We start from the raw sequence: 24,644 nt of genomic DNA, 5'->3' as shown, positions 1-24,644 counted from the left end.
CAAGTAAGCTTTAGCTTTTGGTAGCATTTGGGAAGCAGCTTCTTTAGCCTAAGGTTAAATCTCAGCGTAGGTACACGATTTTCAAATTTCTGGCTCTGATTTTCAAATTTCTGGCTCTGGCGTTTTCTTTTTTGGAAAACCAGTTTGGACCTCCCCAGATTTCAGCAAGCTGAGATATTAGCAATGAGAGAGATTGAATGAACCCAACATCTGTTTTGACTGTAGTAAGTACTCAAGAAACTAACTGTTGATTAAGCAGAAGGCTAGCGAGGAGAATAACCTTCCTTAGGTGACCAGTGGGCTTGGTGGAAAGTTTGCAGGTTTTTATGTGGCAAGATAGTTGTGTGCTATGCAAGAGATACTTGATTGGCCTTTTTCTTTTTTTAAATGTTGAACTTAATTGACTTAATTTTGAACTCAGTAAGAATTATGTTGAATTGAAAACAGAAAAGGGGATGGAATCTGATCAAAGCCTTGAGCAAGCCAAGGCAAATAGGGCTTTGTTTTGGCATCAGCCCTGCCAGGTAGGAAATCACACACGCTGTTCCTGTTTGCTCCGCTGGGCAGAGGTGGCCTCTCCATGGTGCCCTGTCACTTCCCTGCCATTCTGTAGTGAAGAAACTTCTGCTCGCTGGGGCCTGTGGGCCTTTTATTTATTAGTCCTGGCGTTTAACTTTATTCACTAGCAAAAGTAAAATTTGGGGAGGGTTTTTGGAGACAGTTGGGAGTGTCGTGACCAGTGACTTTTCATCATTGTGCTTCTGAGGGAGTGCCGTTCTCTGAGTTTCTCTAGTAGTGGGGATGTTCAGTGATGTTCTGGGATGTTCTGAGTTGTTGGTTTCCTGAAGGGCAGTGACACTTCAGAACGAGGACTGACCTGGCTTCCCCTCGAGGGAGCTGACAGAAGCTGTGGGAGGCTGCAGAGCACTGCGGGTGAGTGACTGCCAGTGTTGGGACCCTGGCCTTGCCCCCTTTAGCTGTGGGACTTTGGGCAGTTGCTCAGCCTCTCTGTATCTCAGGATCCTCATCTGTAAAACCGCAGTCCTAGTTGCCATGAGGCTGCTGTGAGGTGAGGTGGGTTAACTCATGTGCCTCCCAGCACATTGTCAGCATGCAGTAAATGTCAGCTCTCTTGCCCTTATCTGTTCCTGTGTCACCTGGCTGTGGAATCTTTCCTAACCTCGGACAATTTCAGATATTTAGGTTAAAATCTGGAATATTATAAACATACTGTTTCATTAAAAATGTTAAAGAGGCCGGGTGTGGTGGCTCACACCTGTAATCCCAGCACTTTGGGAGGATGAGGTGGGCGGATCACCTGATGTCAGGAGTTCGAGACCAGCCTGGCCAACAAGGTGAAACCCCGTCTCCACTGAAAATACAAAAATTAGCCAGGCATGGTGGCAGGAGCCTGTAATAAATACCAGCTACTCGGGAGACTGAGGCAGGAGAATCGCATGAACCCGGGAGGTGGACGTTGCAGTGAGCCGAGATCGCACCACTGCACTCTAGCCTGGGGAACAGAGTGAGACTCCATCTCAAAAAAAAAAAAAAAGTCAAAGAATTTCAGGGGAATGTTTATGCAGTAACTTTTTCGGGAGAATTTGCTTTTCCCTTTCTTGTGCTGAAGCCAGTGGAACAACGTTTTGCCTGGTGTCCCCGTGTCTGGACTTCTCTGTTCACTCCTGGTCGTTTGACCTTGGTTTGTTTCTGTGTGCTTCCGGGGCGGGGCTCATTCTGCCTGACTTGCCTGGTTTTCTGGGGCTAGAGAAGTGGCCCTTGCTGAGAGCAGCAGCATGTGCCAGGCAGTACCTAGGAGCTTTCCAGGTGTTCCTCTGCCCTCTAGTTCCAGACGCAGAGGCGGGGCCAAGAAAATGGGAATAAATGAAAGCTATGTGCATCAAATATTTGTTTAATGTTGTCCTTGTTATATCAGAGTCACAGGGACACCTACGAATAGTCTCTGATAGTTTGTTTTCCGAAGGGGAATAACAGATAAACTACCCCTAAAATTGAGCATGTAAAATAATTTAACCAAATAAATTACATTAGAGCAGATAGAAATGGCATAGGATGGCCTTGATTAGTTTATCTTCAGATGACAGCATTGTGCCAACAGTAAATAAAGTTATCCGCCCTGCAAGGAGCTTCTAGTGGTGCAGTGATGGGAATAAAGATGACTTCACCCTTGGATATCATAATATGAGCCCTGCTGTTGGCAGATGAAATAATCCTGTCTCTGTCCTTTGCATGCATCAGCCAACCAGCTGGTTATGGCTCTGTTGAGCAGGAGTAGAGCCAGGGTGGAACTTGACCTTCTGCTGACAGTTCATTTCTCTACACCCTATTTTAGAAAAGAAGTTAATGCTAAGTTATGGGGTACCCATGACATTTTATTGGCTGTTTTAGTGCTAAAGTTTCTAGAAGAAACACCAGGTCCCCAAATATTACAGTGCCCCACCTAGACTTCCCGTGTTCATGAAGGGGCTGTTCACTGGCAGCCTGGCCATGCCTTGCGTGGATTATGTTCTCCCGGCAGGAGGGATTTGCAGTGATGTCGCTGAGGTGTTGGATTCCGAACTGGATTAGATGCAGGTTACTGCAGGTCTTGAACTGGAACCAGGTGTCCTAGGAAAAGCACTCAGTGCTGCTGCTGAGAAAGGTGGGGCTGTGGCTCCAGAGGGCCAGGTGATTGTGCTTCTGACTTTAAAATGTGAGACAATAAAGAAAAGGCCAATTCCTCCTTTCCTTCCCGTTTCAGGCCTACCTTTTCACTCAGGCCAAAGCCAGAAGGGGACAGTTCATAGCTTGATGTAATATTTCCTTAAAGAGATGTCCAGAAACTGACTGGCTAGGCAGGTGCTTCTGCTCTAGGCACTTCTGACTTTGAGCCCTTTATCTGGGAGCCTGGAGTAGGAGGCTACAACGCAGTGAAAACTGAGTTGGGAGAGTCTGGATACCAGGCAAGAGCAGGTGCTTATTTTAATTTTTGTATATTTCCTGTCTGTGTTTTTTTGTTGTGTTTTGAGGCAGGGTTTTGCTCTGTCGCCCAGGCCGGAGTGCAGTGGTGCAATCTTGGCTCACTGCAGCTTTAACCTCACAGACCGAAGCGATCCTCTTACCTCAGCCTCCCAAGTAGCTGGGACCACAGGCACGCACCACCATGCCCAACTAATTTTTTTATTTTTGTAGAGACAAGATCTCTCTGTGTTGCCCAGGCTGGTCTCACGTGTGTGGCCTCTGCGATACGATGAACGTATTGTTGCGTATAAGCTGTTATAAATAATGCTTCCACGCCAACTTCCTTTGGGTTGCTTTTTCTCTTGCTTCACATTATTTCCTAAGGACAAATTCTCAGAAGTGAGGATATTTTTACTATTCTTGTTACTATGTATTGTGTCCAGTTGCTTTCTACAAGTTATACTAACCTCTTTTTTTTTTTTTTGAGCCAGAGTTTCGCTCTTGTCTCCCAGACTTGAGTGCAATGGCGCAGTCTTGGCACACTGCAACCTCCGCCTCCCGGGTTCAAGCGATTCTCCTGCCTAAGCCTTGAGTAGCTGGGATTACAGGTGCCTGCTACCACACCTGGCTAATTTTTGTATTTTTAGTAGAGACAGGGTTTCATCATGTTGGCTAGGCTGGTCTTGAACTCCTGACCTCAGGTGATTCGAGAGCTTGGCCTCCGAAAGTGCTGGGATTATAGGCATGAGCCACCGTGCCCGGCCTCTACTAACTTCCTCTACCTATGGCTGTATGGGAGAGTAGTGGTTTCTTTGCAACCTTGACAGGGCTGCTATTGTTTAAAAGTTATTTTGCCGAAATTGCTAGATGAAAATGGTACCTTGCAAGTTTAGTTCACATTTTTTGGATTACCAGTGAGGTTGAAATTTTTTTAATACTAGTTATATTACTAGTAGCATATACTAGTTATATTTCTATTTTCTTTTCTCAAAAATAGCATTACTGTTACCATACAATTCACCCATTTAAATTGTACAGTGGTTTTTAACATATTTCCAGAGTTCAGTAACCATCACCAATATTTAATTCTAGATTTTCATCACCTCAGAAAGAAACCTTGCACTCAGCAGTCAATCCCCATTTTATGTCCAGCCTCCCCAGCCCTAGGAAACTATTAATCTGCTGTCTATCTCTGTAGATTTGCATATTCTGGACATTTCATAGAAATAGAATCATACATCGGGTGCAGTGGCTCACGCCTATAATCCCAGCACTTTGGGAGGCCAAGGTGGGTGGATCACAAAATCAGGAGTTCAAGACCAGCCTGGCCAATATGGTGAAATCCCGTCTCTACTAAAAATACAAAAATTAGTCGGGCGTGGTGGTGTGCACCTGTAGTCCCAGCTACTTGGGAGGCTGAGGCTGAGGCAGGAAAATTGCTTGAACCGGCAGGTGGAGGTTGCAGTGAGCTGAGATTGTGCCACTGCACTCCAGCCTGGGTGACAGAGCGAGACTCCATCTCAAAAAAAAAAAAAGAAAAAAGAAAAAAGAAAAAAAAAGAAACAGAATCATACAATATATGATCTTTTATGGCTGGCTTCTTTGGCATAGCATCACGTTCTGAAAATTCATTCATGTAGTAGCATATATCAGTACTTTGTTTCTTTACATTGTTAAATAATTGTGCCATTGTGTGGATATGTGCTACATGGTATTTATCCATTCACCAGTTGATATGCATTTGGGTTGCTTTTACTTTTTGGCTATTGTGAATGATGCTGCTATAAATATTTGTATGCAGGTTCCTGTGTAGACATATGTTTTCAGTTTTCTTGAGTATATTTACCAGTGGAATTTCTGGGTCATGTGGTAACTTTATGTTTAACCCTTTTTTGTCTGCTTATCCTTTTTGTCTAATTTTTGGAAGTGTTGTTTTCTTACAGTTTGAATAAACTATGTCATAAGTATGTTAACTCTTTATCATATTTGCTCTGAATATTTTCCTAACCAGTAATTTTCCATGTTTAAGTTGCTCATAAATTTTGAATCTGTATATAGTTGAATCTGATTATCTTTTTAATTATATTTTATTTTACTGTTTTTAAAGCTTGAATGTTGGAATAAACTTCCCTAGGATTTGATAACTTTCAACCATTTTCCATATATATGTATGTGCGTGTGTATATATATATATATATATATATATATATATATATTTTTTTTTTTAAGAGACATGGTCTTGCTGTGTTGCTCAGGCTGCAGTATAGTGGTGTGATCATAGCTCATTGCACCCTCAAACTCCTGGGCTCAAGAGATCCTCCTGTCCCTCCTGCCCCAGCCTCCCAGTTAGCTGGGACTACAGCCGCATGCCACTGTGCCCGGCCTATTTTTAAATTTTTTGTAGAGACAGGTTCTCTTTTTATTGCCCAGGCTGGTCTTGAACTCCTGGCTTCAAGCAATCCTCCTGCCTTAGTCTCCCAAAGTACTGTGATTACATGCATGAGCCACCAAGCCTGGCCCCATTTCCCACCCGCCCCCCCCCCTTTTTTTCTGAGACGGTGTCTCACTCTGTTGCCAGGGCTGGAGTGCAGTGGAGTGATCTTGGCTCACGGCTACCTCCGCCTCCTGGGTTCAAGTGATTCTCCTGCCTCAGCCTCCTAAGTAGCTGGGATTACAGGTGCCCACCACTACGCCCAGTTATTTTTTTGTATTTTTAGTAGAGACGGAGTTTCACCATGTTGGCCAGGCTGCTCTCGAACTCCTGACCATGTGATTCACCTGCCTTGGCCTCCCAAAGTGCTGTGATTACAGGCACTGCACCTGGCCTCCTCCCCTTTTTTTAAAAAAGCAGAAAACAAAATTTTTTTCACTATGTACAGAGAAACCTTTAAAAACAAACAAAAACAAACATACAAAAAACTTTTAATTTCCAAATGTAGTTGGGGTTCATTGTGGTATATATATATATAGCTCTAAATTAATTTTTCTCAATTAAAATTTCCCAAATTTCCAAATTTCAGTGCTACTTTAAGATGATCTTTCCTTTTCATATTTTCTGTCATATATTTTTAGTCATTCAATAAAATTCTGGCTTTTTAATTGTGTTGTACCAACATGACACTGTTTAATAGGCACTTCTTTATGATAGGTTTTAACATTTAAATGATTAGTAACTACTCATTACTTTTATTTTTCAGATTATCCTTTGTTCTTATCTCATTCTAATACTTTCAGATAAATTTTAGAATAATTTTGTTGAGTTCAAGAAAAATCCTTTTGGGATTTGGTTGAATTTTTAATTCCATACATTAATTTGGAGAATTATATTTAGTCTCCTGTCATCTATGACCCTCTTCCTATTTTGTCAAGATTTTTTGTTCTATAGACTTTAGTACGTTTTTTTAAAAAAAAATATTTAAAAACAGTGATGAGGTTTCGCTGTGTTGCCCAGGCTGGTCTCGAACTCCTGACCTCAAGCGATCCACCCACCTTGGCCTTCCAAAGTGCTGAGATTACAGGCGTGAGCCACTGCACCTGGCCAGTAGGTGGTTTTATTCTCAGATCTTTTCTATTTTTATTGCTTTATGAATAGGATCTTTTTTTTTTTGAGACAAGGTCTCACTCTGTCACCCAGGCTGGAGTGCAGTGGTGTGATCATAGCTCACTGCAACCTCAAGCTCTTGGACTTAAGCAATCCTTCCGCCTCAGCATCCCCAGTAGTTTGGACTACAGGTACACACCACCACACCTGGCTAATTTTTAACATTTTCGTAGAGACCAGGGTCTCACCATGTTGCCCAGACTGGTCTCAAACTCCTGGTCTCAAGCATTCCACCTTTCTTGGCCTCTCAAAGTGTTGGGATTACAGGCGTGAGCCACCGTGCCTGGCCTAGATCATTTTTGAAATTATATTTTAACATATAAATGTGCCTGTGATGTTTTAATTCACTTGCACAATCATGTATTGAGTGCCTTCCATGTTCTGGATACTGTTTGACTGCAGGGGCACTAGAATGGGTATGTCACAGAGCCTGCCCTTAAGTGGTTCACACCTGTAATCCTAGCACTTTGGGAGGCCGAGGCAGGTGGATCACCTGAGGTCAGGAGTTCAAGACTAGCCTGGCCAACATGGTGAAATCTTGTCTATACTAAAAATTTAAAAATTAGCTGGGCGTGGTGGCGCATGCCTGTAATCCCAGCTACTCGGGAGGCTGAGGCAGGAGAATCACTTGAACCTGGGAGGCAGAGGTTGCGGTGAGCTGAGATCGTGCCACTGTACTCTAGCCTGGGCGACAGAAACTCCGTCTCCAAAATAAATAAATAAATAAATAAATAATAAAATAAATAAAAATTTAAAAAGAAGCTCATGAGGACACAGGTCCTTAGCCAGGAGGAGTGCTGTGGTGGGAATTCTCAGAGAACTCTGAGAGCTTCAGAAAAGGCCTTGGGCCAGTGTGGGAGTTCAGGGATGTCTCCTGGAAGAGATGATGCCTGAGCAGCATCTTGAAGGCTGACAAGGATAGCAGTGTCGAGGATGGCAAGGATGGTGGTTATTGTCCATAATACTGAAGTCTTCTATAGAAACAGAGTTGATGCTTTTCAAAGCATGATAGTGATCATAGCTCATTGCAGCCTATGGATCTATGAGGTGGAATGATTTTTGTCATTGTTTCCTCCTTTCTTTTTTTTTTTTTGGGGGAGACAGAGTCTCACTCTGTCACTCAGGCTGGTGTGCAGTGGCGTAATCTTGGCTTACTGCATTCTCCGCCTCCCAGGTTCAAGCAATTCTCATGCCTCAGCCTACTGAGTAGCTGGGTCTACAGGCACGCGCCACCACACCTGGCTAAGTTTTTGTATTTTTAGTAGAGACGGGGTTTTGCCATGTTGGCCAGGCTGGTCTTGAACTCCTGAGCTCGGGGAATCCACCCACCTCAGCCTCCCATAATGCTGTGATTACAAGCATGAGCCACCACGCCTGGCCTGTTTCCTCCTTTCTGATATTTTCCATCTAATATGTCTCATGCCTTATTGCCATAATTTATAAAACGATGTTAAGAAATAAAGATTTTTATTTTGTTTCTACTTAAAGGTAACTCTTTAATATAGCTCCATTAAGGATTATACTATTTGTACAATAATGTATAATATTTGTTCATGCAGTTAATATAGCTCCATTAAGGATTATAATATTTGTATAATAATGTATAATATTTGCTCATGAAGTTTCTCATTTGCAATTCAAACCAACCTTGTGAGGTAGGTATTATTATCCCCATTATATAGATGAGGGCAGTGAAGGTCTGTGAGGTCAGAGGTGTTGTCCTAAGTCCGCGAATGGTGGGTGAGCAGTGTCAGAACCAGAACTCGCGCCTCGGTCTTTTGACTAAAATCTTTGGCCCCTTCCCCGTGCTTCCTCAGTCATTGGGCACTTGCTTCTGCCAGAGCCAGCTGCGCTTGTTAAGGACGCTTGTTGGCAGTCTCCTCGCTGGAAGTGTTTATCCACAGAACAAGTGGTGGCTTCAGCACTGCCAAACAATGCTTCTGCCCAGGCCCATGTGTTGGAGGCTCTTTGTGAGGAAGGGATTAAGTTCAAGATGCTTAGACTTCAGGGTAAGCCCTGAGCTATGCTAGTCCCTCCAAGGCTTCTCTTGCGTCTTTCCCATTCTCCCATTTATAACCTTAAGCCACCTCCTGGCTGCCCTTGTGTTTTGGACTTTGCTCTGCAAGCAGACACAGATGAAGGAGAAGGAGCCGGGCTGTGGAGTCAGGGGGACCTGGGTTTCTGCACCAGCTCCAAGCCACATGATTCGGGCACCTCACTCGGTGGAGCAGTCTCCGCTTCCCCTCTGGTAAAGAGAGGACAATGGTGTGTATCTCGGTGGGTTTTTGTGGAGGAATACATGAGATAGCCATGTACCCACATGGTGCCTAAGACACAGTGGGTTACTTTCCTGTTGCCTTTTCTCTGCATTTATGATTGGCCTTGAAAGTTTATTCATTTACTATGTATATTGAATGCTTATCCTGCACTAGACACTGGGTAAGTAAAATAGGCGTGGCCTCTGACTTTGTGGAATTTGTAGCACAGTGGAGAGAGACAGCCAGAAATCAAGTGAAGAAATAACAATGGCAAATGTAATGAAGGAATAGGAAAGGATGCTGTGGGCAGGCGAATAGGGCAGACTTCCTTTATGCTGATTGTTAGAAAAGGCCCTTCGGAGGAAGCAAGAAGCAGAAGCAAGCTGATATCTGAGACATGAGAAAGAGGAAAAGGAGCCTAAGAGCAACATAATCCAGATTGGATTATGAAAAATTATTCAGGAGCTGGGCGCAGTGGCTCATGATCCAGGCTGGATTATGAAAAATTTTTCAGGAGCCGGGCGCAGTGGCTCATGCCTGTAATCTCAGCACTTTGGCAGGCCGAGGCAGTTGGATTGCTTGAGCTCAGGAGTTCAAGACCAGCCTGGGCAGCATGGTGAAACCTCATCTCTACAAAAAATACAACAATTAGCCGAGTATGGTGGCACACACCTGTAGTCCCAGCTACTTGGGAGGCTGAGGTGGAAGGATCGTTTGAGCCTGCGAGGTTGAGGCTGCAGGGAGCCATGGTCATGCCACTGCCCTCCAGCTTGGGTGACAGAAATTATTCAGGCTGCTTATAGAGAGTGAGGGAAATAGGGAAGCAAGAGAGGACGTGGAGACTCCATTCAGGAGGCTGTTGTAGAAATCTAACAGGAAGTCCTGGCAGCTCGGATGATGTAATGGTAGTAGAAATGGATAGTCACAGACATAGTTGAGAAATAATTAGGAGGGACAAACTTTCTAAAGTGTAACTTTGGTTACACTTTAGTTCCTTCTGTTAAATTTAACTAAATTAAATATAATGATTTAAATTTAAAACTAGCATATATAACATGATCTCATTTTTTTTGTAAAATGATTTTTATCTTTCTCTGCTTGATACATGTGTCCACAAAGATATCTGGATTGTCATTCAATAAATGTTAACTGTGGTTATTTTTGTGTGATGGAATTGTGAGGTGATTTTTTTATTTTCTTTTTTGTGCTGTACTGAATTTTTTGCTTTAAAATAATCATGGCATGTCAAAATTAAAACTATGCTGAAAAGCAAATGAAGGATGATTTTTAAAAGTTTCCGTGTTGGACCTCCAAGTGCAGCAGTTGGATATGTGAGTTGGAAATTCACAGAGAAAGTCTTGACTACAGCTATAAACTTGGGCGTTGGCAGCATACTGATGATTTTGAAGCTCTTAGGGATGGATGCGGTCATCTCAAGAGACCTAAGAGAGAAAGGAGTGTGGCTCCGATGGTGCCGCGTGCATCTCTGGCACTTGACGGATGAGTGGAGGAGGAGCCTGTAGTGGGTGGAAATGAGGTTCCCAGAGAGGAGGAACTCCCAGAGAGTCAGGGGTGCAGAGCTGAGGGCTAAGTCAGGACGGAGCTGGGCAATTTCTGTAAGATGCTGGGATCCGGTTCACATGCAAGGGTTGCCCACCTGGGTTTCATTCCTCGATGTCTCGTTTATCATGTACCTTCTACCTTTCTTTTCCCCAAAGCTTGCGGGTTAGGGAACTAGTAATTACTTCCACTCTGTTTGGAGACTAAGGTTTCAAGACCTCTAGGATGTTTGGGGTTTGGCAAACAACTGGGTCTTTTGAAGAGCTGCTGACTTTCAGCAAATGTGGACGGCATGTTTGGAGAACATTGGTTTTTACGTGAGCCACAAGTAGGCTTTCCTCTGAGAAATGCTTTGACTTGTGAGTTTAAAGAGAGTAGCAGCAGGCCGGGCGCAGGGGCTCACACCTGTAATCCCAGCACTTTGGGAGGCCAAGGCAGGCAGATCACAAGGTCAGGAGATCGAGACCATCCTGGCTAACGTGGTGAAACCCCGTCTCTACTAAAAATACAAAAAAAAAAAAATTAGCTAAGTGTGGTGGTGGGCACCTGTAGTCCCAGCTACTTGGGAGGCTGAGGCAGGAGAATGGCGTGAACCCGGGAGGCGGAGCGTGCAGTGAGCTGAGATTGTGCCACTGCACTCCAGCCTGGGCGACAGAGCAAGACTCTGTCTCAAAAAAAAAAAAAAAAAAAAGAGTAGCAGCTACATGTTTACACTTCAGTATACCCAACCCAACTTGCAAGTCTTCCTCCTGATTAGTTGGCAGTCTTTTGTGCAGGGCTAAAAAATTAAACCTTTAAAAACCCCATTATCTGTTGATAAGCTAAGAAGTCAAGTTTGGGGAGAGAGGGTGTTTTGCTCAGCTCTCCCTTTGAGAATAGAGGACTGCCACGCAGCCCAACCTCACCAGGTTGCAAAGCTGCAATGTCCCTCAGCTCTGGAGCCTGGTGAGTCTGCCTTTTTCTGGTTGATTCCAGGGCTAGTGCAGATCACAGCACTCATCAGCTCATCTTGGAGCTCATCAAGCTCATGCAGGGCTGCAGCTGCAGTCTGCCTGTGAGTGACCTCGGCCATTGGTGGATCACAACTATTTCCGCCCTTTGCTAGGACCCGCTTCCGTGTCTCCAGGCTTCCTGTCAGTATCCTAGCATTCAGCAGGGCCTCTCCGCCTCTAGTGCTTCTTACAGCACCACCTGCTCATCAGCACCCCCGACTCCTCAGCTTTCGGTACCAGGAGGGCCCTGTGTGCCCCTGGGTTGCTTGTTGCTTCCTGTCTAGTAGAACCATTCTCTCTGCTTCTCTAATGCTTGCACTTCTACACCTGTGCCTCTGCACTGATATTTGCCTGAGGAAGTTGGTTTTTTAGGTCGAGCAGTGCATTTAGAGATAGGGTTTGAAGGAAGTAGGCTTGGATGTGCATCTGATTAGTTTTCCAATTTTCTCCCCTTCTAGGTAATACTTTCTAATATTCAAAACAGAAGCCCTAAGCCTGGCCCTGCTCCCCACGATCAAGAACTAGGTTTTTTCCTAGAAACAGGACTTCAGAGAGCCCATGTCCTCTATTTCAAAAATGGGTAAGCCATCTTCATTTTTTTAAATCCACTTCCTAAAGAAGGAAAGTAGAAAGCCTTACAATGCTGTCTCCAGTTTAGTTATTATAATAAAGGAATTTTAAATATGAACTACCATTGGAACTTTTTTTTTTTTTTTAAAGAATGAACATTGGCTGTTTTTGTCTCTTCTCTACCTGGCTCTCTTGCTTTCCCATGAGATGTGAAGGTGGGAGAAGGGAGGGAGGGAACCCGAGTCAAAAGTACACAGCCTCAAGACCAGTGGGGTGGGCCTGATGGGAGCCACGCCTTCCCATGCCCTCCCTCCATGAATGGCTCTGCGTCGGCCTCCCCGTTTGTTAAGGAAAAAGTTAATGAATTGGAAATCCTGGCACACAGGAGCATCGCCCTTTCAGTGGCTGATCATTCAGGGAATTGGATTTGCCAAATCTCAGCCAGTTTTTATGAAAGTGAGTGTGGCTTTGAAAAGGCTTTTAAGAAAGGTTGAAGGACATGAACGGGAGGGACAGCTCTTGAATGCATTTGATGTTTGTTTTCCTTTTTGTGTTGCTCTTGTGAGAAATGTGCTGATTCTGTTCCAAATCTCTTCAGTTATCCCTTGTTTTGACATTGTGCTGCAGGATAGATGTGCATGAAGACCAACAGTAGGTATCTGGTTCCTCTGTAGCACCCCCGTAGGCTTTGCATGGGAGGCCCCTAGAGGCCCGTTCCCCTCCTCTAGAGTAGTCCAGTAGTGCTTTGAATGGCAGAGGGGACCCAAGCCCCAGCCTCTGGAAAAATGAACAATGGAGTTGCTCCCTCTTCATTTTTAAGAGCTTCAAACCTTGGGGTGTGGCTCATGAAATTTGGATTTCATCTGCCTGGTGGCCCAGAGCTGCATGCATCCATTTCCCATTAGTTGAAAATAAATGCCTATTTTTCAAGTCCTGTTAAACTGCTTGTGAGAGAAGGCCTGCTTTGGTCCAGAGGCCTCTGGCTGAGCTCCACATGGCCTACAAAAGGCTGTGACACACACCCCAAGGTTTGCAGCAGCTCAATGGCCTTGGCACAAAGATGCTCTTGCATTCGATCTCATCTGCCACTGATTGAGATCATTTGAGCGATGGTGCACGTCCCCTAAGCTAAGATGAAGTTCTGTTTTCTTTGTTGTTATAAATAGAAGGAGAAGAGAGGGAACATGGAATATTTTTCTAGTGATGTTTCTTTTCCCTTTTCACGATAAATGGTGGTCATCACAGAGGAGCTCCCGGCCCTTGCCCTCCTTCTCTCTGACCTGTGTCTGTATGTGTTAATATGGAGGTCCGGACCTGGGAATTAATCCCCCTGGGGGGTCCCAGGGGTACCATACCCATACGTTCAGTTGAAAATGTTTTGTGTGAGATTAATAAGAGTGGGTTGGGTAATTTATTTGCATCTTTGAAGCCTGTTCTTTGGGGAGAAAGGAAGACTACTGGGCCCTGAGACACTGGCTGCCCACTGGAATCCAACTAAAAAATAATAATGAGAGGTTTGCACTAGGTGATGGATTACATGCCATGGATTGCTTACTGACTCATTTCTCATTTTATTTTACTTTACTCGAGTTCAAGGAAATGCCTGTTGATGTAGCCTTAAGGGACTGCTTAACTTTGAAGCTTTTTCTCTTTTCTTGTCCTCTTGCTCTTCTCTCTGGGCTCTAAAGACCAGTGATGGGATTGGGCCAGGTACTCTCATTCTTTTTTTTTTTTTTTTTTGGGGGGGAGGGGGACGAGGTCTTGCTATGTTGCCCAGGCTGGTCTTGAACTCCTGAGCTCAAGGGATCTGCCTGCCTTGGCCTCCCTAAGTGTTAGGATTACCGGCATGAGCCACCACTCCCAGCCCTGGGCCAGGTACTCTCAAAGGTCCCTGTTAGCTGCAGTCCCTGCTGGTGCAACTAGCTCAAGGCTGGGATGGTGCAACAGTAGTGAGGAATTACTTTTAGGAGGTGGAGGTGAGGGCCAGTTTGGGGGCCACAGAATATACCCCAAGGAGAAAAACCATTGGGAAGTTTTGAACATGCCAAGTGCTGTCAGGGCTGCTTGACCCATACCAGTGGGCTACGCAGGGCCTGAGGGCCACAGCCAGGGCTCATTTGTCAGTGGATGCCTACAGCAAGCGGGGACAGAATGGAGGTAACTGCTGTCCCTAAGCACCAGCAGCTTCCCACACTTCCTTGTGAGGTACTTGCTCCCAGTTGTCTCACTCCTTTTGCTCTTCTGCAGTTTTCTTCTGTGTATCTGAAAGGATATAATGGACAGGATTGACTGATTTTCAGTAGTAGGAAAATACACTAGAGTTTGGCAATAAGAGATGGAATTGATGAAACACAATGTTTTTCTTTAGAAATATACTTAAATGTATACTCAGCTTTTTAGCTGTCATTCCTGAGGACTCACTGAATTATAGTCTTGAATCTGATTCTTCTAGAACTCTCCCATCTTTTCCAGAAGTCACTGCGGAACTGGTGGACTTGGGCATCTCTTTCAGAAAACCTGATGCCAGGACCAGTTCCTAAGCCCCTTCTGATGTGTTAGATCCAAGGGCTGCTTTTAAGTTTGGCTTAAACACTTGTCCTTCATGGTCACTGGTCCTCACAGTGTTGCCGCTCCACCATGTGCAGTGGTCAATGTAAGCAGTATTGCCCCTATTGTTTAGAAAAATTTAGACTCACAGGGGATGTGCCTTGCTGCAGTCACACAGTTCCTTGGGCTCCAGTCCTTTCACCACTGTGCCACTGTGTGGGAAGCGCTGTGGCTCGGTGTGGATGGAGTCGATGGGAGGGATTGACTGTCCATCACCCTCCCTCTGTGAGGGAGCACTTGACCCCGGACAGGACATCGCCCACAGACAGTTCCCAGCCTCTGTTGGTTGGGTGATTTCTCCTAAGGCTTTCCCTCGTGTCTCATCTACAGCGCGTCACAAAGCATCTCTTTCTCCTCGCCCTCCTCTCCCGGCCTCCCTTTCTGGCTCGTCCTCTTCCCTCTCCCACCCCTCTTTTTCTTCTCCTTCACATCTTTTCCTTCCCTTCCTTCCTAGTTCCTCCCTTCCTGGGCTCCCTCTTTCCTTATGAGGCAGGAGAGAACAGCTAGTTGTCATCCAGGCCGGTAACTTCCTCCACCTCCCAGTCCCAAGTCTCTGGGCACGGTCTGACTTGGAATGTACCCAGATCCATTTCACATCTATTTCTCTTATCCCTCTGGGTGGCAGCAACAAGCCTGTTAAGGCTGAAAAAACATCTTGTTGAGGCTCCGCAGAGGGTGAAAGCAGAACAGTAGCCTCAGAGGGCCAGGATTGCCGCCTCTGAGGGCTCCAAGTCGCCTCGCCAAAGCAAGCGCTTGTGCGAGGGCAGCTCAGGTGCTGGGTTTGGAACCAGCCCTTTCTTCCTCTGAGTCTCGGGTTCTTTATCTGTGTAGTAGGGTGAATATCAGTCACCTCGGAGAGCAGTAGTGAGGAGCAATAAAAATATGCACATGGAAGCACCTGGTGGGGTGTCAGGCAAACAGCAGGAGGTAAATTGTGACTTCCAATGGTGACGACGCCTGGCTGACTTACCAGCTGAAAGTGGGACCAGATTCAGGTCACGTCCTGGTTGCAGTGGGAGCTTGTGGAGAAGTAGATGACCGAGCCGGACATTGCCAGGGCTTGGAGGCAGGGCATTTCTTTACAGTGGCGCTGGCTTAAGGCAATGCTGCTCAAGGTGCATAACCATGGGCTTGGATAACATTCTAATCACTTTCAGAGAAAATAGGTGGGACTGACTGCTCTGACCGCGGTAGCACTGGGTATTCATTTCGCAGCCCAGCTAGCAGCAGAGAAACGGCCTCACCCTCGGGTTCCCCTCGGCCTTCTGAGAAGATAATGTTACTCCCTACTTGAGTCATTGCCGCCAGAATTGCCAGAGAAGCTTGATTTGGGCATGTCAATCAATTTTGGATTTTTACCTCTTTGTAGAGTCAAGGTCTTATTCTATGGCCCAGGCTGGAATGCAGTGGTACGATCCTAGCTCACTGCAGCCTCGAACTCCTGGGCTCAAGTGATCCTCCTGCCTTGGCCTCCCAAAGTGTTGGGATTATAGACATGTGCCACTGTGCCCAGCTGGGATGCCAATTAGTTACTGCAGGTTGCTTTAGGAATATTTACCCATCTTTTGTAAACAAAGGGTAGCAAAGCACATTTAAAGTAACCTTGCTTCTTGTTAGCTGTGTCAGGTGTCCTGGGTAGGCAAAACGGATTGTAGTGTGTTTTCACTGGCTTTGAATTGATTTTAATTCAGGTGGGGTGGAGATAAATTGATGCAAAAGGCAAATGACTGTCAGCTGGGAGATGCACCCATGGGGTTGTACCATTTTCTAGGTTACATCACCGAGTGCTGCATGGGAGGCCTTGACTCAGAAAGCAGGAAGTCAGGCAGGGATGGTTCAGACCTTGGGCTCCCCTCAGGTACTTGCAGCCAAGCCAGGGAATAAAGTGGTATGGAAGGGCTTTTGGACCTCTGTTTTTATAATCAAACAAATAGACCACTCATCACCACTATGCATCGACTTTAAAAAGCTTTCAATCTTCCCATATAATCTCTTTGCAATTGTTTAGCCCTGCTCAGTGTAACCTAGACTTAGAAGGCAGGAAAAGGAGTCCAAGAGGTCCTTCTGTATCCTATGGGCTGCTGAGGAGGGTGCTTCCTGGGCTTATGTCTCAGATACAACAGCAGCAGCAGCAGACAGGCTCCCACATCCCATGTGATTGTGGGGAGATGATCATGGCGAGGGCGCCTGCCAGGACGTGAGCATGCTTTGCTGGATGCAGTTGTCTCTCTTGGTGCTTGAGCAACTTAGCCTTTGCATTCTGGCCTTCTGGAGGTCATCTTCCCTCTTGCAGTGGTAGCAAGTGTTCACGTTTAAAACTGCACACTACTTTTGACAGTACGAGTCCACTGCAGTGAACATAAGAGAATTCACACACGTTTCCTGTAAGCATTTAATAACCACCACTTTTTTGTATGCAACCCTCTTCAAGAGATACAGAGATGAAAAGGAAATGGGCCTTGTCATCTGGCAGATGGTAGAGAAAAGAAAAAAGATGAAGACATAAACATTAGTACCTTTAAAGGTTATGACATGGTTCTATAAAAGCATAAACAATGAAAGAACACCAGATCACTTTAAATGAGCTGAAGATTCCAGGCCCATTTATTCATGCATTCGAGTAGGGTCATTTGTTCATTCAGTTAATGAGGATTCATTGTGTACCATCCGTGCCAGGGCTGTGTTAGCCCGTTCTCTCATTGCTATAAAGAAATACCTGAGACCGGGTATTTTATAAAGAAAAGAGGTTTAATTGGCTTACAGTTCCGCAGGCTCTACAGGAAGCATGATGCTGACATCTGCTTGGCTTATGGGGAGGCCCCAAGAAATTTGCAATCATGATGGAAGGCAAAGGGGGAGCAGGGCCATCACATGGCCAGAGCAGGAGCAAGAGAGCGGGGGCGAAGCAGGGTGCCACATACTTTTAAACGAACAGATCTCATGAGAACTCACTCGTTATCATGAGGAGTACCAAGGGTGATGGTGCTAAACCATTCATGAGAAATTCACCCCTACGGTCCAGTCACCCCCTACCAGGCCCCATTTCCGACATTGGGGATTACATTTCAATATGAGATTTGGGTAGAGACACACATCCAAACCATATCACAGGGCCTACATTAGGTTGTGGGGATGAGTGGTGAAGAGAAGAGACAAAGTCCCTGCCCTCCTAGAATTCATGGAGAACTGAGTCTCATGGAGAATTAGGAATTAAAATAAGCCATTTCAGGATAGTCGTATGTGTTATCACTGGGGAAGTCAAGGTTGCCATAGAAGCAAACAGGAGCACTGCTCTGCTGGAAGGGCCATGTGATTTGGAAAGGGGAGTGAAGATTTGGAAAAGTGGGCTTGAGATGGTGTAGATGCCTACAGATGGGGAAGCACCAGAGGGACGTTCCAGTGGTTGGTAGAGTGTGGAGTTAGAACTGTACTCGGTATTGTGTGTATTCTACAGGATATGAGACCAGTCTGGCTGGAGTGATGGTTTCTGTAGACATCTGGGGATGTTCCTATAAAGCTTTCAGCATGGGACCTGGCATGCAGTGGGTTTGGTCAGTTATTCAACGAGTATTTGTTGAGTTCTGCTAAGTACCAAGTACTGTGCTCAGTACTAGTATATGTTGGCCAATATAAGAGACATAGTCCAGGCTCTCAGGGAGGAGACAGTCTAGTGAGGGAGACAGATAATATGTAAGTACTGGTCGTATATAATTACAAATTGGAATAGGTGCTAGGAAGTGAATGGGTGCAGTGAAAGCAAATAACAGAAGGCCCCTGCTTAGATAGGGTGGCCTGGCCAGGTCTCCGGAGGAGGTGACATTGAGATGAGACCAAGACTTGAAGGGTGAGAAGGAACTAACCAGGTCAAGCACAGGGGAAAGAGAGCTCCAAGGAGTGGGTGCAAAATGTGCAGAGGTCTTGACCCGGGAAAGAGCTTGGAGTGTTCAAGAATCAGAAAGGAGTCCAGTGTAGTAGAAGCATTGGAAGGAGGAGGGTCACAAACTGTCTCAGTCTGGCTTACCCAGAAGAAGGAAGGTCCACTGTGCAGCATATAGTGGGAGAGTGATGGTTGTCCAAAGAAAAGTCCCCAAGTCACCAGGACAAAGGGTAGGTGATACTAGGTGGTGAAGACATTAGATGTGTATCTTAGAGATAACAAAGGGTATAGAGACCAAGAGAAGTGGATGCATTTGAGATGTCTGTTAGAACTACTAGAGTTAGGACTGCTGGTGGATTGGATTTGGGGGACAGAGGGTAAGGGAAATGGAGGAACCAGAGATGACTCCCCAGTTTCAGCCTTGAACCATTGGTTAGATGGGTGGAGACAAGGAGAGGATCAGATCTTGAAAAGGAGAAATCAAGAATTTGCCTTTGGCATGTTAGGTTTAAGATGCCTGTGAGATGTCTAAGTGCAAGTGTCAACATGACCAGAAGACGGGTTTGACTTGAGTTATAAATGGGGAATTTCAGCATATTGATTATATTTAAGGCCACAGGATTGAATGAGATCAGTGAAGGGGCAGAGAGTAAAGAGAGAAGACAGCCCAGGACTTGGCCTGAAGACCTGCAAGAGTTGGAAGTTGAGTAAAGGAGGAGGATCCTGTGAAGGAACTGCCAGAGGTGGAAGGGAAATCGAGAGGGTGTGTCCTTGTGAAAGCCAAAACGGGAACCTGTGCTAGGAAAGAGGAAGTGGTCACCTGTGCTGAATGCTGCTTAGATGTTAATAAAGAAGACCAAATTGTGACCCCTGGATCAGATACCATGGAAGACATCTGTGACCCTGAACAAACTTGGTGGAGTGGTAAGAGCAGAAGCTGGACCGGGGAAGTTGAGGAGCAGATGATACAGGATGAATTGCAGCTCTGTATACAGGCCACTTCCCAGAAATGTTCTTCCCCTTCCATTTTCTTTTCTAAGGTGGAGTTCATGCTGGAAGGACCGATGGCAGAATGATGGTGGAAGATTAAACAGCAGGCTAAGGAATAGGGAATTCATTCTCTAGGTGTGGAGAAGCCATTGGATCTGGAAGGTGGGGTTTTGGGAAGGGCCAAGAACAGGGTAGTTCATTTGGCCACCAGGAATCTAGTGCCACCAGAGCCACGTCCCCCATTTTAGTAGGATCAGGTTCATTTTACTTGGTTTTTGGCCACAGGCTACATTTTAACCTCAGCAGGAACCATACTAGGAAGGTGGGGATGATGGAGGGAGGGACAGAGCCGGGAGGGACAGAGCCAGGAGGGAGTCTGTGTGAGAGCTGCTTTAACAGCTTCAGAATGGAAGTTGATGGAGTAGCGTGAGGTATAGGGCGCCTTCCTGCAGCCTGGCCAGCTAAGGCCACCTTGGGGATGCCACATGTCGCCTAGGCACTCACATGTCTGGAAGACTTGACTCACCTAGATCGCTGTTCCACGCTCTTCATATGAGTCATTTCACTTTGAAGGGAGATCTTCGTAATAGTTGAACTGATGGTGCAGTTTCTATTCGGAAAATCCGGAATCTCCAACAGCTGTTAGAGAGCATTTGTTTCCATCACTTGTCTTGATACATGAGATTCAGAGAAATCCTGTTCACTAATTATTTAACAAACATTGATGGAGACCCTTACTAGGTTACTTACTAGTGCCAAATACTGTTCTAAGTGAATGAGTCAGACCCGGTCGCTGGCTTTATGGAGTTACGTATCATTGGGGAAACAGTTGATTAGCAAGGTAATATGATTTTCTTCAGGGTCACACAACTGACTAGGGCAGAGCTGGGACCTGTCCTCTTGCTCCTGGCTTCCAGTTCAGTCCTCTCATCAGTTGGGCCATACTGACCATGCCCTGTCAGTACCTTCTTGAAAATGGAGTCAGGAGCAGCATAGCAATATATTACACTTGAAAATTAAGGACCTTAAAAAGCTAGTCTATCGTCTTCTAATTGGTCTCACGTAATTAAAAAATAAAAATAAAGCAAGTCTAGACGTAATTATGTATGAATAAAAAGCATCAGCCAGATCTTATCTGTTCTGTTTAAATGTGGGCTAGGTCTTGCTCATCCCTTAATGCCATCAAAACCTTAGTGTGGAACCAAAAGAATCTCTAACGATTTTAATTATGAAATTCTGAAACCCCTCTTTTCAGTGATGAATTATGGAGACAGGTAATTACTTTCAGTGTACTTCACAAGTGCTAGCACTTAGTGAGGGTTAGAGATCTGATGCCATCAGAAAGCTTCCTCAGCATTCAGCAAGATGGGTGCGTTTGTGTTGATCTCTCCTTGGTTTCAGCAGAAGAATGGGGTGGGTCATTCTAAGCTTCCAAAGTCGGGGAGGAGGTTAGTGATTGGCATTTAATTGTATCTCCCAAAGGCCCCTCCCTGCATGGTTTACCGGTGATATGCTGCCTCTTGGAAGGCAGTCTACAGTTCCTTTAATCACCACCAAGAAACTGGAATTCCTTGACAGATGAACTGGTTAGCATTTGTCTTGGGTAGTGGTTTTCAATTTTAATGGGAGCAGGAGTGGAGGAATAGATTCCATGCTTGTTTGTTTATCCATTCACATATTTATTCATCTGTCAAATATTTATGTGTCAGGAACTAGGGTCGAGACAGCAAATGGTCCCTGTGGAATTTCTAGTCCAGCAGGAGAAGAAAAAACAAGTAAATTACCAGTGGGCTATGCCTTTAGGAAAGGGGAAGATAATACTATTTTCTTTTCTTACCTTAGCTTTTCACCTGCAGCTTTTCTTTTAGAAAGATAGTTATATAATTTCGTGTCTAAAAGTCAGAGTTAATTTTTGTAGCATCTCCTGGTACCTCTTGACATAACTGGAGATTCATGCCCTGGGAATTGCTGATATAAGACCTTATCAGACGGCAGTATTTTCAGAACAGCTCTTGCTCATGCTCTGGATGGGAGTATCGTGAATGAACACACTGCAGGAACACACCATGTGGTCTGAGGGATACTGCCCTCCGCTGTTGGTTTCAGATGATGTGTTACGGCATTCACTTGTTCTACCAGTGTTTATCAGCTTCCACTCTGAGCCAGGCATTCTTTGGGTGCTGGGGATAAAATGGTGAGCAGCCAGACAGGCTTTTGCTGTCAGAGAGAAATCAGATCGTTATACTCTTGGATGTATAACTATAGCCTAAGATAGTTATAGCATTGAGGAGGAAAGGTACCCATTTCTGAGAGTCCATTTTAAAATGAAATTAACCTACAATTGGTGGTCATGGGGGGTTTTCCTGAGGAAGTGACTGAGCAGAAACCTGAAGATGAATTGGAAAGTAGGAGCTAACTGGCAAAGGTGAGGTGGGGTGAAGGGAGTGGTGATCTTATTGTTTAGTCAGGGGTGTCCAGTCTTTTGGCTTCCCTGGGCCACATTGGAAGAATTGTCTTGGGCCACATGTAAAATACACTAACATGAATGTAAGCTGATGAGCTTAAAAAAAAAAAAAGATCTGTGCATAAATCTCATAATGTTTCAAGAAAGTTTGTGAATTTGTGTTGGGCAGCATTCAAAGTCATCCTGGGTCGCATGTGGGCCACAGGTTGAACAAGCTTGGTTTAGACCCAAAAGAATCCTCAAAGGCATCTTGTCCAGCCAACTCATCCTTTATTCTCTGCTTTATTTTACTCCTTAGCATTTAACTGGCATCAAATACACTATAAGCCAGGGAATTTCTTAGGTTTAGTGAAAGATTCCAACTCACAAGAATTTCATAGGCTGCCCTTGACACCCATCTACTTAGATAGATATAGGACAGAACCAAAAATTGCCAGCAGGGAAAGGTCAGGGGCTTCTTTCCACATGAGTTCTCCCAGCAGTCCCTACAGCCACCCAGGAGCTGCTCTGTTTGTTCCTTTTCACCTCAAGTGACAGCTCAGGTGCTAGGGAATGAGACTCACATTGGGTAGGTTTGCCATCTGCCCTGGCTTAACATCTCAGGCCCCACGTCTTCAGGGTCTTCCAAGGGATACGCTCAGTTGTAAGAATCAGCACACTCAGGGAAGCCCAAAGACACAGTGTTCCTATCAGGTATTTACAGTTCCTCCCAGTCTGGCTGCAAGTTATCAATCAGGGGCCATTTTTATCATAGGAAGTGTTGCCTAGTAACATAATTGACATTTTATCTTTTTAGGCTTTCTAGGGAAACAAAACTAGAAAGTTAACCTAAGGTTATTTTTGTTGTTTTTGTTTGTTTTTTTGAGGCAGGGTCTTGCTTTGTCACCCAGGCTGGAGTGCAGTGGTGCAGTCACGGCTCACTGCAGCCTTGACCTCCCAGGGCCAAGCAATCCTCCCATGTCAACCTCAAATAGCTGGGACTACAGGTGCGTGCCACCAGGCCCAGCTAATTTTTGTTTTTTTGTTTGTTTGTTTTTTTGTAGCGACAGGGTTTCACCACGTTGCCCAGGCTGGTCTCGAACTCCTGGGCTCAAGTGATCTGCCCACCTGGACCTCCCAAAGTGCTGGGATTACAGGCGCAAGCCACTGTGCCCGGCCAACCTGAGGTTAAATTCTCAAAAGAAGAGGGAAGGAATTTAACCCTTTGCCCCCATTTGTATTTGGTCTTATTTAATTTGTTTACAGTTGTCTCCCATCAGTAGAACCTAAGTTCCACTTGGGCAGGAATTTTGGTCAATTTTGCGTGGGAACAGATCTGTACCTGTATGCCCCAGTGTCTGGTGTATAGTTGTGCATCCAAGAATGAATGAATAAATGGATGCACTTTTCATTTTCAGCTGAGATGGCTGTGGCTCATAGATGTCTATCTGAGAGTTGCATATTGTCTGTAAAAGTAGTTGATGTAACACCTGTGCACGTTGTGCTAGGTGCTGGGGATCTAAGGCTGAATAGGACAGCCCAGACCGGCTTCATGGAACTTACGGCTCCTATTCTTGTTTCTTTGTGGTAAAGCGGGAGATACACTACGACCACCTAGGTCTTCCTGGATAGGATCTCATTCTGTTAAAGGAGAATGGTGAGTGCCAGGCATCAAACAATTTCCTTGACCTTAGCAAGAAATAACACATTTTCTGGAAAGATCATAGAGACCTCTGCTTTCTACCCTGTCTTTGTGGTTGGAGGGAAATACAATAACGGTGGCTTTATTAAGTGCCTCAAGCTGGCTCTGAAAGAGTCTTTTCTGAGAAGATCCTAGCCCAGTGGAAGTTTGGTCTTGTAGGCCTCCTTCCGAGGAGGGTGCCTAACCCACACATCTGGATGGGATTCCAGAGTTCCCGCAGCAGGAAAGGGAGCTATCATCTTCCCTGGTTTAGTTGTTGAGAACATTTGCTCCCACAGCCTCCCAGACTTGAACTTTTTTAAGACTTCAAATATGTAGCTCTTCAAGTTGAAACCTCATGGGGTGCAGCTGGATAGAGAGGCCCACAAGAGAGTTTAAGTGTGGCCTCTGCAGTCCGCCCCTCAAGGGCAGACCATTGAAATAACACATGAGTGTGGGGAAGAAGGAATTCATATCCTGTCTGGTCAAGAAGGAAGCCAAGTTTCACCCTCTCTGAGCCTGTCAGACTGTGGGGAGCTGTCTTGGTAATTTAGTGACGTCTGCATCACAGAGGGGGTCCAGATGTATCTGTTGGGGAAGCAGGGTGGATGGGAAGGAGAGGAGGGGGAAGCATGCATGCCTGTTCTGGCTCTGGCCCAGAGCAAAAGCTCAATCACCTACCTGCCTTTTCCCTTCCCGGGTTTAGGTGTCAAATGCATTAGTATTTTACACGAAGGTGGGCTGGGGGTGGGGACCTAGCTCTTTTCAAGGGATATTTCCTACCTGTTTTTAAAAAATCATCCTTTTTCCTCTCTATTCTTTTTTTGCAGTGATATTTTTAGTCAACTGTTAGAGAAAATTGCAGAGAGATTGAGCTAAAGCCCAGAAAATGACTGAGACATCTTGGGATAATTTATGACTTTTCTTAGGATACACTAGAGCCTTCTATTGAAAATGAGAGGGGATATAAATTTTTCTACAAGTACCCACCTTTATATTTGTATGGCAATGTCTGCCGTAGACCTGCCCACCAATAAAGAAATCTGTAATATGATTGTATGTTCTCATAGCAAATTCCTGCATTAAATTACAGGGTTTAGAAAA

At 45.2% G+C, this 24,644-nt stretch overlaps 1 protein-coding gene across 4 annotated transcripts in view; it reads left to right on the top strand.

The window, feature by feature from the left end:
- Positions 1-24,644, top strand: part of TTC7B (tetratricopeptide repeat domain 7B) — a 275,124-nt gene that overhangs the window by 74,414 nt on the left and 176,066 nt on the right. For all 4 annotated transcript variants that reach the window (XM_024348858.3, XM_024348856.3, XM_024348857.3 and 1 more), the window contains one exon: positions 11,831-11,952. In XM_024348858.3, coding sequence (XP_024204626.1) covers positions 11,831-11,952 — 122 coding nt within the window. The remainder of the gene's footprint in view (positions 1-11,830; positions 11,953-24,644) is intronic.

Source organism: Pan troglodytes, chromosome 15, assembly GCF_028858775.2.
Source record: "Pan troglodytes isolate AG18354 chromosome 15, NHGRI_mPanTro3-v2.0_pri, whole genome shotgun sequence".
NCBI lineage: Eukaryota > Metazoa > Chordata > Mammalia > Primates > Hominidae > Pan > Pan troglodytes.
Note: the sequence above shows the minus strand (reverse complement) of the source record. Positions and strands in the feature narration are given on the sequence as shown.